This window comes from Ranitomeya variabilis, chromosome 4, assembly GCF_051348905.1.
Source record: "Ranitomeya variabilis isolate aRanVar5 chromosome 4, aRanVar5.hap1, whole genome shotgun sequence".
Taxonomy (NCBI): Eukaryota; Metazoa; Chordata; class Amphibia; order Anura; family Dendrobatidae; genus Ranitomeya; species Ranitomeya variabilis.
This window is the reverse complement of record NC_135235.1, coordinates 49,401,699-49,415,844: the sequence shown is the minus strand read 5'-3', so window position 1 is coordinate 49,415,844 and position 14,146 is coordinate 49,401,699. Positions and strand designations below refer to the sequence as shown.

Here is a 14,146-nt window from a genome sequence, read left to right as displayed (position 1 = left end):
ACAAACTAAAAAAATGGTCAACTTTTTGGCATTTTCACTCCATTTTCTCCCAGCTCCACCAAAAGGGATGGAACTGGGCGCGACAAAGGTGTGAGGGGTGCATGGCACCACAGGTCATCTAATTCATGACAAGCCGTGGGGTTCCTTATGTCAAAAATATTACTCCAGTCAAACACTGGACTCAAACACTTTAGCAAAATTTGTGATGAGGAGCACGATTAATGAATCAGGAGTGTCTGACTCCTACACGCCCGGTCATCAAGGCCAGCGAGAAACTCATCAATCTTGATGAATCGGTGCCTATGTTTTGTCTGTTTGCATATATTTTTAGTGCCTTCCTAGTAACTACTTCTCCCTATTTTACAGAGGAGTTATGTACTTGAGTGACGTACATTATGGGATTGAACCCATAGAGCATCCCTTTGATGGAGCCCACCGGCTGTATCGGCTAGACGAGTCTCAAGGACCATTTATGTGCGGCGTGGAGGAAACCATGGACACCTCACATACTCTACTGCCCTCATATTTTCATCTCAGGAGGGTAAATGTCTAAATGCTGCTTACATATATATACAGTACATACACTGAGTGAAATAAGTATTGAACACGTCACCAATTTTCAACGTAAATATATATCTTAAGGTCCTATTGACATGAAATTCTCACTAGATGTTGGTAACAACCCATCCAATCCACACAGGCAAAGAAATCAAACCATATATGTCCATAAATTATGTTATGTGTTATGATCCTAGTGGCTGAGGATCACAGGAAGGACTAGCTAAGTTACTGAAAATAGAACAAGCTCTAGGGAGGTGGTAACTGAACTGACCGCAAACCTGAACCTAACCAACACACTAAAGATAGCCGGTGAACGTGCCTAAAATCCTGGACGTCTCGACGCAGCCTGAGAAACTATCTACTCCTGGAGGGAAAGTAAGACCTCACTTGCCTCAAGGGAAATCACCCCAAAGATATAGGAAGCCCCCAACAGATAATAACGGTGAGGTAAGGGGAAAACACAAACGTAGAAATGAAAACAGATTCAGCAAATGAGGCCCGCTAATACTAGATAGCAGAAGACAGATAGGGAACTGAGCGGTCAGTAAAAAACCCTATGCAAAATATCCACGCTGAGAATACAAGACCCCCCACACCAACTAACGGTGTGAGGGGAGAAACTCAGCCCCCTAGAGCTACCAGCAAGCAAGGAAATCACATATTAGCAAGCTGGACAAGAAACAAAAATAATCCAAGAAACATATGACCACTGATGGTCAAAAAATGAACAAAGCAAAACTTAGCTTCTCTAGAAGAGACTGATAACGAAGGACTGCAGGAGAGCTCCAAAATAGCACTGAAGACATTGATAGCAGGCATCAACTGAGAGTCCAAGTGAGCTTAAATAGGAAACCAGCCCACATATAACGAGACAGCTGATGCCAGTCACAAACCTGCAGAAAGACAGCACTCAAACAGTACCACTTGTGACCACAAGAAGGAGCCCAGAAATAGAGTTCACAACAGTTATGTGTAATAATGAGAAATGACACAGGGAAAAAGTATTGGACACACTTAGTGAAATTTAATTAATACTTCATACAAATGCCTTTGTTGCTGATGACAGCTTCAAGACGCCCTTGTATGGAGAAACTAGTCGCAGGCATTGCTCAGGTGTGATTTTGGCCAGTCTTCCACACAAATGCTCTTCAAATCCTGAAGATCCCGTGGACCCCATATATGAACTCTGAGCTTTAGTTCCTTCCATAAAGTTTCTCTTGGATTCAGGAACTGTGATTGGCAACTTTATTTTCTTTCTCTGAAACCATTTGAGAGATTCCTTGGCTGTGTGTTTGGGATCATTGTCTTGCTGAAATGTCCACCATCCTTTCATCTTCATCATCCTGGTAAGATGTTGGCAGATTTTTATCAAGAATGTCTCTGTACATTTGTCCATTCATTCACCCTTCCTTCATTTATATGAAGTTTGCCAGTGCCGTATGCTGAGACAGATTTTCTCATTTCCAAACTTCACTGCTGGTATATTGTTTTTGGGGTGATGAGCGGTGCCTTTTGTTCTCCAAACATGGTGTGTATTATGGCATCCAAACAGTTCAATTTTGGTCTCATCTGACCAGACTATATTCTTCCAATGTTTCACAGGATTGTCTAAATGTTGTTGAGCAAAATTTAAAGGTGATTGAACATGCTTTTTGTTCAGCAATGGAGTCTTGTGTGGTGAGCGTGCATACACGCAGTGGAGTTGGAGTGCATTACTTATAGTTTTCTTTCAAACAAATGTACCTGCTGATTCTAGATCTTTCTGTAGCTCCCCACAGGTGGTCCATGGCTCTTAGGCAACTCAGTGATAATTCTTTTCACTTTTCTGTCTGAAATCTTGCGGGGAGCACCTGGTCATGGCCGGTTTATGATGAAATTATGTTCTTTCCTCTTCCAGATTATGGCCCTAACAGTGCTCACTGGAACCTTCAGTAGTTTAGAAATTATTCTGTAACTAATGCCATCAGTATGTTTTGCAACAATAAGGTTGCGAAGGTCTTGAGACAGCTCACTGGTTTTACCTATTATGAGATGTTTCTTGTGTGGCACCTTGGTAATGAGACACTTTTTTATTGGCCATAAGTTGAACCAGCTGATATTATTTTTTTTTCTAAGTGGCAGGATTGCTTTCTAAGTACTGATATATTTCTGCTGGTGCCATGACTTTCAATGGCTTTTTGCACCTCTCTTTCTTCATGTGTTTAATACTTTTTTCCTGTGTCATTTTTCATTATTACACATAACTTAATTTATGGACATCTATGGTTTGATGCCATTGCCTGTGTGGATTGAATGGGTTGTTACCAACATCTGGTGAGAATTTCATGTCAATAGCACTTTTAGAAATAGATTTATTTAGAAAATTGCTGACGTGTTCACTACATATTTCACCAAGTCTATCATAGAATTATAGAACTATAGCTTAAAAGTATCTTTGAGATTTCTGCACCATGATGAGTTCTTTAGTATCTTCTGATATACTGGTATATGTTTTTTTTGTATGTTTGTCTGCTGCCTGTTATCCATGACATATCACATAAATGTCAGTCCATATGTTTTTATTTTCAACACAGAAGCGGGATGTTCTCGCTGTAACCAGTTATGTGGAGCTTGGAGTAGTGGTGGATAATCTTAGGGTAAGAAATCGATCTCTACTTATGGAATGTCATGTCTACAATGGGTTTCGCAAGATGTAGGTTATTAAAGGGGTTGTCCGGCCTTAGGCTACAAGTCTACAGTCACTCTATGTAATTTTTGTATATTTGGTCACGTACCGACTAGACGTGCTCGGCCTCACTCAATGCAAGTGTATTAAGCAAGGTCGGACACAAACAGCTCCCAATATGGTTCAGGGATATCCTATGTTATCTATTCTCCCAATCACTGTGGGTCCGACTTGTAGATACGCCTTAAATGTATTTTTCTGGAAAACTAGTCTTAAAGGGAGTCTGTCATCCCAAAGTGACTGTATAAGCTAAGCACATCACCTTGTAGGCGATATAACCACTGGTCTAATTGTTGCCTCCATTCTTCAAAAACCAAAGTATATTCAAATATGCTAATTAGGCTGCTCGGTTCACTGTTTTGCCACTGATTTTGTATGTCCCCGCCTCTCACACTGGTGATTGACAGCACCGACTTGCCTGAGTTTTCTCTGTGGCAGTGCTCACTCCAGGCAAGTGTCATTTCCATAAATTGGTCACTTTTCATGTTCTTTCTTAAAACTATGTCTTCTTACAGTACCAAGCTGATAAGTCTAACAGCACGGCGGTGGAGGAGGAGACCATACAATTGGTGAATATTGTGGATGGGGTAAGTCCTTCTAACACCATTGTTTTATAGTAACTAGAATGTATGCCGCCAAAGAGGTACATGTTATATATCAATAGAGTGAGGTGGGTAGTGCCTTTATGTGTATACCTTATATCCATAGTAACTTTAAAGAGTAACTGTTATTTTACATTTTTTTTCCATCAATCAATAGTACAAATTAATATAAGACATCTCATAATATATCTTCTCAGAGAAATCTGATTCTTTCTTCTCCTGGATTAATCATTTATTCATAAAAGTCACAATTCATGGGTATAGAATGTCTTTAGTGAATACAGACTTTCCCATTAGAGAAATAGGAGATGACAGTTGTCTTCTATGAAGAACTGTAACTATAATTTCAGGAGAACTTGCAGCAGAATGTCTGTGTGTTCCTCCAGTTCCTCCCTAGAATGTATGTGTGTTCCTCTAGGTCCCCCCTAGAATGTCTGTGTTCCTCTAGCTCCTCCCTGGAATGTCTGTGTGTTCCTCTAGCTCCTCCCTAGAATGTCTGTGTGTTCCTCTAGTTCCTCCCTAGAATGTCTGTGTGTTCCTCTAGCTCCTCCCTAGAATGTCTGTGTGTTCCTCTAGGTCCCCCCTAAAATGTCTGTGTTCCTCTAGCTCCTCCCTGGAATGTCTGTGTGTTCCTCTAGCTCCTCCCTAGAATGTCTGTGTGTTCCTCTAGTTCCTCCCTAGAATGTCTGTGTTCCTCTAGCTCCTCCCTAGAATGTCTGTGTGTTCCTCTAGTTCTTCCCTAGAATGCCTGTGTGTTCCTCTAGTTCCTCCCTAGATTGTCTGTGCGTTCCTCTAGCTCCCCCCTAGAATGTCTGTGTGTTCCTCTAGCTCTTCCCTAGAATGTCTGTGTTCCTCTAGCTCCTCCCTAGAATGTCTGTGTGTTCCTCTAGCCCCCCTAGAATGTCTATTTTCCTCTAGCTCCTCCCTAGAATGTCTGTGTGTTCCTCCAGCTCCCCCCTAGAATGTCTGTGTGTTCCTCTAGCTCTTCCCTAGAATGTCTGTGTTCCTCTAGCTCCTCCCTAGAATGTCTGTGTGTTCCTCTAGCCCCCCCTAGAATGTATGTGTGTTCCTCTAGCTCCCCCCTAGAATGTCTGTGTTCCTCTAGCTCCTCCTTAGAATGTCTGTGTTCCTCTAGCTCCTCCCTAGAATATCTGTGTGTTCCTCTAGCTCTTCCCTAGAATATCTGTGTGTTCCTCTAGTTCCTCCCTAGAATGTCTGTGTGTTCCTCTAGCTCCCCCCCTAGAATGTCTGTGTGTTCCTCTAGTTCATCCCTAGAATGTCTGTGCATTCCTTTAGTTCCTCCCTAGAATGCCTGTGTGTTCCTCTAGTTCCTCACTAGAATGTCTGTGTGTTCTTCTAGCTCCCCCCTAGAATATCTGTGTGTTCCCCTAGCTCCTCCCTGGAATGTCTGTGTGTTCCTCTAGCTCCTCCCTAGAATGTCTGTGTTCCTCTAGCTCCTCCCTAGAATGTCTGTGTGTTCCTCTAGCTCCTCCCTATAATATCTGTGTGTTCCTCTAGCTCCTCCCTAGAATGTCTGTGTGTTCCTCTAGCTCCTCCCTAGAATGTCTGTGTGTTCCTCTAGCTCCTCGCTAGAATATCTGTGTTCCTCTAGCTCCTCCCTAGAATGTCTGTGTTCCTCTAGCTCCTCCTTAGAATGTCTGTGTGTTCTTCTACCTCCTCCTAGAATGTCTGTGTGTTCCTATAGCTCCTCCCTAGAATGTCTGTGTGTTCCTCTAGCTCCCCCCTAGAATGTCTGTGTTCCTCTAGCTCCTCCTTAGAATGTCTGTGTTCCTCTAGCTCCTCCCTAGAATATCTGTGTGTTCCTCTAGCTCCTCCCTAGAATATCTGTGTGTTCCTCTAGCTCCTCCCTAGAATGTCTGTGTGTTCCTCTAGCTCCTTCCTAGAATGTCTGTATGTTCCTCTAGCTCCTCCTTAGAATGTCTGTGTTCCTCTAGCTCCTCCCTAGAATGTCTGTGTGTTCCTGTAGCTCCTCTTTAGAATGTCTGTGTGTTCCTCTAGCTCCTCCCTAGAATGTCTGTGTGTTCCTGTAGCTCATCCCTAGAATGTCTGTGTTCCTCTAGCTCCTCCCTAGAATGTCTGTGTGTTCCTCTAGCTCCTCCCTAGAATGTCTGTGTGTTCCTCTAGCTCCTCCCTAGAATGTCTGTGTGTTCCTCTAGCTCCTCACTAGAATGTCTGTGTTCCTCTAGCTCCTCCTTAGAATATCTGTGTTCCTCTAGCTCCTCCCTAGAATGTCTGTGTGTCCCTCTAGCTCCTCCCTAGAATGTCTGTGTTCTTCTAGCTCCTCCTTAGAATGTCTGTGTTCCTCTAGCTCCTCCCTAGTATGTCTATGTGTTCCTCTAGCTCCTCCCTAGATTGTCTTTGTGTTCCTGTAGCTCCTCCCTAGAATGTCTGTGTGTTCCTCTAGCTCCTCCCTAGAATGTCTGTGTGTTCCTCTAGCTCCTCCCTAGAATGTCTGTGTTCCTCTAGCTCCTCCGTAGAATGTCTGTGTGTTCCTTTAGCCCCCCCTAGAATGTCTTTTTTCCTCTAGCTCCTCCCTAGAATGTCTGTGTGTTCCTGCAGCTCCCCCCTAGAATGTCTGTGTGTTCCTCTAGCTCTTCCCTAGAATGTCTGTGTTCCTCTAGCTCCTCCCTAGAATGTCGGTGTGTTCCTCTAGCTCCTCCCTAGAATGTCTGTGTGTTCCTCTAGCTCCTCCCTAGAATGTCTGTGTGTTCCTCTAGCTCCTCGCTAGAATATCTGTGTTCCTCTAGCTCCTCCCTAGAATGTCTGTGTTCCTCTAGCTCCTCCTTAGAATGTCTGTGTGTTCTTCTACCTCCTCCTAGAATGTCTGTGTGTTCCTATAGCTCCTCCCTAGAATGTCTGTGTGTTCCTCTAGCTCCCCCCTAGAATGTCTGTGTTCCTCTAGCTCCTCCTTAGAATGTCTGTGTTCCTCTAGCTCCTCCCTAGAATATCTGTGTGTTCCTCTAGCTCCTCCCTAGAATATCTGTGTGTTCCTCTAGCTCCTCCCTAGAATGTCTGTGTGTTCCTCTAGCTCCTTCCTAGAATGTCTGTATGTTCCTCTAGCTCCTCCTTAGAATGTCTGTGTTCCTCTAGCTCCTCCCTAGAATGTCTGTGTGTTCCTGTAGCTCCTCTTTAGAATGTCTGTGTGTTCCTCTAGCTCCTCCCTAGAATGTCTGTGTGTTCCTGTAGCTCATCCCTAGAATGTCTGTGTTCCTCTAGCTCCTCCCTAGAATGTCTGTGTGTTCCTCTAGCTCCTCCCTAGAATGTCTGTGTGTTCCTCTAGCTCCTCCCTAGAATGTCTGTGTGTTCCTCTAGCTCCTCACTAGAATGTCTGTGTTCCTCTAGCTCCTCCTTAGAATATCTGTGTTCCTCTAGCTCCTCCCTAGAATGTCTGTGTGTCCCTCTAGCTCCTCCCTAGAATGTCTGTGTTCTTCTAGCTCCTCCTTAGAATGTCTGTGTTCCTCTAGCTCCTCCCTAGTATGTCTATGTGTTCCTCTAGCTCCTCCCTAGATTGTCTTTGTGTTCCTGTAGCTCCTCCCTAGAATGTCTGTGTGTTCCTCTAGCTCCTCCCTAGAATGTCTGTGTGTTCCTCTAGCTCCTCCCTAGAATGTCTGTGTTCCTCTAGCTCCTCCGTAGAATGTCTGTGTGTTCCTTTAGCCCCCCCTAGAATGTCTTTTTTCCTCTAGCTCCTCCCTAGAATGTCTGTGTGTTCCTGCAGCTCCCCCCTAGAATGTCTGTGTGTTCCTCTAGCTCTTCCCTAGAATGTCTGTGTTCCTCTAGCTCCTCCCTAGAATGTCGGTGTGTTCCTCTAGCCCCCCCTAGAATGTCTGTGTGTTCCTGTAGCTCCTCTTTAGAATGTCTGTGTGTTCCTCTAGCTCCTCCCTAGAATGTCTGTGTGTTCCTGTAGCTCATGCCTAGAATGTCTGTGTTCCTCTAGCTCCTCCCTAGAATGTCTGTGTGTTCCTCTAGCTCCTCCCTAGAATGTCTGTGTGTTCCTCTAGCTCCTCCCTAGAATGTCTGTGTGTTCCTCTAGCTCCTCCCTAGAATGTCTGTGTGTTCCTCTAGCTCCTCCCTAGAATGTGTGTGTTCTTCTAGCTCCTCCTTAGAATGTCTGTGTTCCTCTAGCTCCTCCCTAGAATGTCTGTGTGTTCCTCTAGCTCCTCCCTAGAATGTCTTTGTGTTCCTGTAGCTCCTCCCTAGAATGTCTGTGTGTTCCTCTAGCTCCTCCCTAGAATGTCTGTGTGTTCCTCTAGCTCCTCCCTAGAATGTCTGTGTGTTCCTCTAGCTCCTCCCTAGAATGTGTGTGTTCCTCTAGCTCCTCCCTAGAATGTCTGTGTTCCTCTAGCTCCTCCCTAGAATGTCTGTGTGTTCCTCTAGCTTCTCCCTAGAATGTCTGTGTGTTCCTCTAGCTCCTCCCTAGAATGTCAGTGTTCCTCTAGCTCCTCCCTAGAATATCTGTGTGTTCCTCTAGCTCCTCCCTAGAATGTCTGTGTGTTCCTCTAGCTCCTCCCTATAATATCTGTGTGTTCCTCTAGCTCCTCCCTAGAATGTCTGTGTGTTCCTCTAGCTCCTCCCTAGAATGTCTGTGTTCCTCTAGCTCCTCCCTCCTTCTTAGAATTTTAAATGCACCAACTGCCATCTCCTTTTTCAGTAATGGTGAAATCTGTTTTCACTGAATACACATTTTATAGATTTTATCCAGGAATTGAGACAGAGAGAGATCAGTCCAGGAAGAGAAAGAACTAGACTTCTCTCAAAAGATCTATAACAAAGTTTCTTATTTTCATATGCTATTCACTTTTGAAATAAAAATTAAAACAATGGTTACACCTTTAGGTGCTGGCCATCTACTAAATGGTCCTGCTGATAATTTTTAACCTGAATCACACATGGATCTTAAAGGGTTTATCCAAGACTTTTGTTTTACTATGTGCCTACAAACTAACAGGCAGTTAAATGCTAACTTCCTGCCTGTTGTGCCCGATCTCTGCCGGCACCGAATGGTCACAGACTGCTCCTGCCAGCGATTCAGTGGCTTCTGCTGATATCATCTAAACAGTTCAACTTCTTCTCTTCCATTCTGTTGATAGGGTGTCACTGACAACATCTTGCTGATTGACAGCCGTCTCCCTACTGCCTAACTGCGGGGAGACGGCTGTCAATCAGCATGACCTCTGCAGTTGGTCTCCGTCATCAGAGAAGCCTGGAAGAAGAAGAGCTGCTCTGTTGATGTTGAGCAGCTTAACCATCGGCAGGTTCGATCAGTGACTGCTAAGTTCCGACGCCCTGCCTGTTCATTTTTAAGCGCATAGTGAAAAAAAGTACTAGATAAACGCTGCAAATTGTCTCTTCAGAGAGGAAGAGGACTAGAACTCTAGCGCCACCTATAGGAAGTAGCAATCCTACAAGTCAATATTGACCCTTTAATGAACCTTGCCACATGACTTAGGATAAAAGCCAAATGATAATCCCGATTTACAGACACAGTGTTTCGGGATACTGCCCCTCATCAGAGCAAAGTATGAGATCTGATTTGGCTGTGTGAGAGGCTAAGACTGTTATCTAATGAGTAAGTTTTCTCCTTGTGTAGAGAGACATGCCAGGTCTGGAGAGCCAGTATGAGGAGTCTTAAACGCCTTCCATGCTCCTCTGTGAAATTAAATATGAAAATTGTCTCTTCAGAAAGGAAGAGAACTTGAACTCTAGCGCCACCTATTGGAAGTAGCGATCCTACAAGTCAATATCGACCCTTTAAGGAGCCTTGCAATATGACTTTGCTTAACTGTTTAATTCCTTATTATAGTCAGGGAAACTGTTTGCTTACATACCATTGGAGAAAACTGGGACCCAAGAGGTAAAGGGTCCCTCTTCCAACTCCAAAGCAGGTGAGAAGGGGGTGAGGCGTGCATTATGATGAGTTATTGGACTGCAAAGGGTCCATAAACTGTTCTAGCCCAGCATCCCTCTTCAGTCTGTGTCTACCCCCAGTCAAGGTAAAGGTATGACAATATCAGCAAAAAGGGCAAATGCAATTCTGGGATGTATTAACAGAAGTATACAGTCTAGATCATGTGAAGTCATTATTGCCCTCTACTCCTCTTTGGTCAGACCTCATCTGGAATACTGTGTCCAGTTTTGGGCACCACATTTTAAAAAAGACATCAACAAACTGGGACAGGTTCAGAGAAGAGCGACCAGAATGGTGACTGGTCTGCAAACCATGTTCTATGAGGAACGGTTACAGGGTCTGGGAATGTTTAGCTTGCAATAAAGAAGACTGAGAGGAGACTTAATCGCTGTCTACAAATATCATCTTTATTCTCATTTGCACAAGGAAAGACTAGAAGCAATGGGATGAAACTGAATGGGAGGAGACACAGATTAGATATTAGAAAAAAACTTTTTGACAGGGAGGGTGATCAATGAGTGGAACAGGCGGCCACGAGAGGTGGTGAGTTCTCCTTCAATGGAAGTCTTCAGACAGAGGCTGGAGAGACATCTGTCTGGGATGGTTTAGTGTATCCTGCTTTGAGCAGGGGCTTGGACCAGATGATCCAGGAGGTCCCTTCCAATTCTACCATTCTATGATTCTATGATATCCAAAAGAACAATCTTGTGGCATACGTTAGGCTAATGGTAGCCAATGGGGATGAGTTTCCCGCTGTGTACACCAAACCCTGATCTCTAGTATTAGGTGAAGCCTAATGTTATCTAATTAGCTCTTTGGGTTCTCTGTGTTCTCAGATGTTTCGTCCCCTAAACATTCGGATAGTCCTGACTAATTTGATTACATGGTCGTCCAGCAACCCCTTTGATGTAACAACAGGAAGCGCCGGGGATGTGCTGGGAAGATTTTCACAGTGGAAGAGTAGCACTAAAGATCTTCAGAGATGCGACATCTATCATCTTCTCATGTGAGTCACGACTTAATGCCTCGATCTGCTCAGGATGACGGTAACTTTGCTTATTATTATTATTTATTGTTATAGCGCCATTTATTCCATGGCGCTTTACATGTGAGGAGGGGTATACATAATAAAAACAAGTACAATAATCTTAAACAATACAAGTCATAACTGGTACAGGAGGAGAGAGGACCCTGCCCGCGAGGGCTCACAATCTATAAGCCAATATCTCAATCATTTAGGGCTATTCTTCCCTTTGCACAGTAGAACTTTTGTATTTTTCATTTGCTTCCTAAATGTAAAGCTAAGCAATGTTCCAAATAGTCTTCATACATTGTTTTCTACCATTTTGCTGCAGAGTGTCTGCCAGTCATCTAGCTGAGCAGTCTGCAAAAGTGTTACAAATCCATCAGAGCTCCCGATCCTGGTTCTGATAGCTCTTTCTGCTCCTCACCTTCTTTCTGTTAGTGTTAGAGATAGAAGAAAGGAACGGGTGAGGCTTGTACATAGATCTCTATGGTATGTCGAGAGGATGAAAGCAGCAATAGTCTCAGGGAGAGCAGAGAAAGCTTGTGTCAGATTACTAAGTAAGCACATGAGAAGAAAATCAGTGCAGGATAAAAGCTGTGCTGATATATGAGCTAAGAAACATAGCAGCACCCTAGATACACATAAACTTCACATCCAACCTGTATTACTGGCAGAAACACTCCCACGAGATAAAAATCTGCAACTTGTATCAGCCTACAATCTACATTTCAGGGGGTTTGAAAGTGAAAAGAGGGATGTAGATTGCAGAATTAAACTTTATACGCTAAAAGTAACCACTAACATAGTTAAAATAATTTGTTTCATAGCAAAGGTGTCCATAGCCTTAACGGATTACCTGAAATCCCCCACAAAAAGGCACAGAAGTTAGTAAAATGAATACTCACTTGGTCAAACCTCCACCACATCATTGCCTTGACACTGAACGGTTCCCACTAGTCTTTGTGTTTAGGACCCGCAGTGATGATTTCCCTTATAACCACATCCACCAACCTGGCCATCACTGATAAGTGGATGTCAGGACTGTCTTAAAATGAGATGCAAATCAGAGGTTTAGACATGGCTACTCACTTTCTTTCATAGCTGTGCTTCATTTCTCACAGCTATGATCTATGACTCCAGCTTTCCTGCATTGTCTATTGGAGCCTATGGTGGTCTGAAATCGACCTTCTGCCTCATCAGTTTTTGGGCGGTTGCTTTGTTCCTCTTCTTATGCTACACGGAGGCATTGCGTGTACAGATTGGCTGCTGTGTATGAGCGGAATCTCATCACGTGAAGAACTGGGAGTGACGTTTCCATTGCAGACAGTGAATAGAAAGACTCCACACTATGGGCATCGAAACCTCTCCTGAGAAATGATGCCATCCAATGTGCATTAGCCTTTGTTCACACATTGTGCCCGCAGTGATTTTTTTTTAAAATTTAACAAACACAACCCAAAATTAGTTTGAAAATTGTGGCAAAAAAAGTTGTGATTTTACCACTATTATCAGCAAACAAAAACCGCACCATGTGAATGCAGCCTTGCACTAGGTGACGTTTAGGCTATAAGGTGCCATATCGCAGCCACTATGGATGTGCCAGTGATGCTAAAAAGCAATTTTCATTATATTCATTTTTTTCCAATTAATGACATTTATTTTTTTTATTGCTTTCAGAGGGCGCGGTGCATACGGCAGTGTGGTTGGCATGGCATTCGTTGGCACCGTGTGCTCACCAAGCGTCGCCACCTCTATTAGTACGGTAAGTAGAGGGTTTGGTCTCGTTTTGCCGCTACTTTTGAGACGCTCATCATGGACTTGTCTGTGCAGTTCAGTCCCGGATCCACCCCGCAGTCTCACGCCACAGTGGTCGCTCATGAGCTTGGCCACGTCCTTGGGATGAGCCACGATAACGATCGATGTCCGAGCACCTTTATAATGTATGCTTCAGACAAGTAAGTATTCCTGGTGGAAGACGTGAATCTGTGCAATGTATTGTGGAAACTGATTATTATCACTCCATCCTATATATCCATTCTTTATACTTTGTTTTGTGCTATTCCTCTATTATTCCTCCTGGAAATATATTTAGCAGTAATTGACAACAGGGCGTTACCATTCCCTTTGTCAGTGAGTCATGTCCATACGCTATTTGGCACTAATTGGACAGGCTCCTCCCTATTGACAAGGGGAATGGTCACACCCAAATGCCATATTTCTCCTGCTTTTCCAAGAGGAATAACAGAGGGTCGGCACAATGCAAAATTTTAAAAAGAGATTGTTATTTAATGGTGGATTTACTAAAGCAGACATGTCAGGAGCGCTACCAAGACTCTGTAATTCCTTGATGGCGCTGACAATTTTCATTTTCTCTCTTCCCTTTTTTTCAACTTTTTCTTTCAAAGGCCAGAACTTTTTTTTATTTTTTTGTCGACATAGCCGTACGGGGGCTTGATTTTTGCGCGACGAGTTATAGTTTTGATTGACGGACCTATCTATTATTAAAACCTCACCTTGTGTCAGTCGACCTCAGTATAGATGGGGGCAGAGCAGTTTTTTTTTCTTGGGTTTTGTCTGTTAATTTTCTTGCATGGTCCAGGAAAAAATCGGACATGTGCACGGCCCCTTAGAATAACATTGACCCGATGTTTTATCAGATCGAAAATACAGTTGTCTGCAGGAGCCCTAAAACTAATTCGTTTTTCTCCCATGTGTCATCCATATTGCCGCCATTTACATCCTTTTATCATCTAGTTAAAAAAAACCTGAAAAACAGAAATTAATCTGATATTTTTTTTCCCATTGACACAGATGGAAAACTAATTTAATATGGATTTCTCCTAATTTTTTTTTATCCATTTGGGATGTATAGATGTGAATGGCCGAGTCTGATTTGCAAAAAATGATCGGAATATGATACGGAGTCTGATGGAACAGACAGGCATCTCCGTAATAAATATGGATGTGTGAATGGCTCCAATAAACTCTGCCCGTGAGGATATGTTCACACTAACTTCGGTGATGATTGTGTGATAAACTGTCCTCATCCAGACATCGCTCAGACCAATGTAATTCAATTGGGCCGTTCAGATGACCATTTTTTTGCACCGACCGAACGCCCACAGCATACAGTAGTGTCTTATGTATTTTGGATGAAATTTACCTTTTTAAGTTTATGGGTGCAAAAAAAAATTTCGGATACATTTCGGATCAACCATAGTACATCCGATTGTTAGAGAAACATTGCAATTCTTAACATAGGAAAATGTATTTGGTCTTTTAAGTTTTATTATATGATGATGTAT

The 14,146-nt window shown here is 43.3% G+C and overlaps 1 protein-coding gene across 2 annotated transcripts in view; it reads left to right on the top strand.

Annotated features, from left to right (window-relative positions):
• The window catches only part of LOC143769699 (disintegrin and metalloproteinase domain-containing protein 9-like), a 74,084-nt gene that overhangs the window by 31,893 nt on the left and 28,045 nt on the right, over window positions 1-14,146 (top strand). For both annotated transcript variants that reach the window (XR_013214465.1, XM_077258484.1), the window contains exons 6-11: window positions 367-541; window positions 3,135-3,197; window positions 3,802-3,873; window positions 10,651-10,820; window positions 12,519-12,603; window positions 12,672-12,796. Coding sequence is in view for 1 of the 2 variants with exons in the window: in XM_077258484.1 (XP_077114599.1) it covers window positions 367-541; window positions 3,135-3,197; window positions 3,802-3,873; window positions 10,651-10,820; window positions 12,519-12,603; window positions 12,672-12,796 (690 nt within the window). In the remaining variant the exon portion in view is untranslated. The remainder of the gene's footprint in view (window positions 1-366; window positions 542-3,134; window positions 3,198-3,801; window positions 3,874-10,650; window positions 10,821-12,518; window positions 12,604-12,671; window positions 12,797-14,146) is intronic.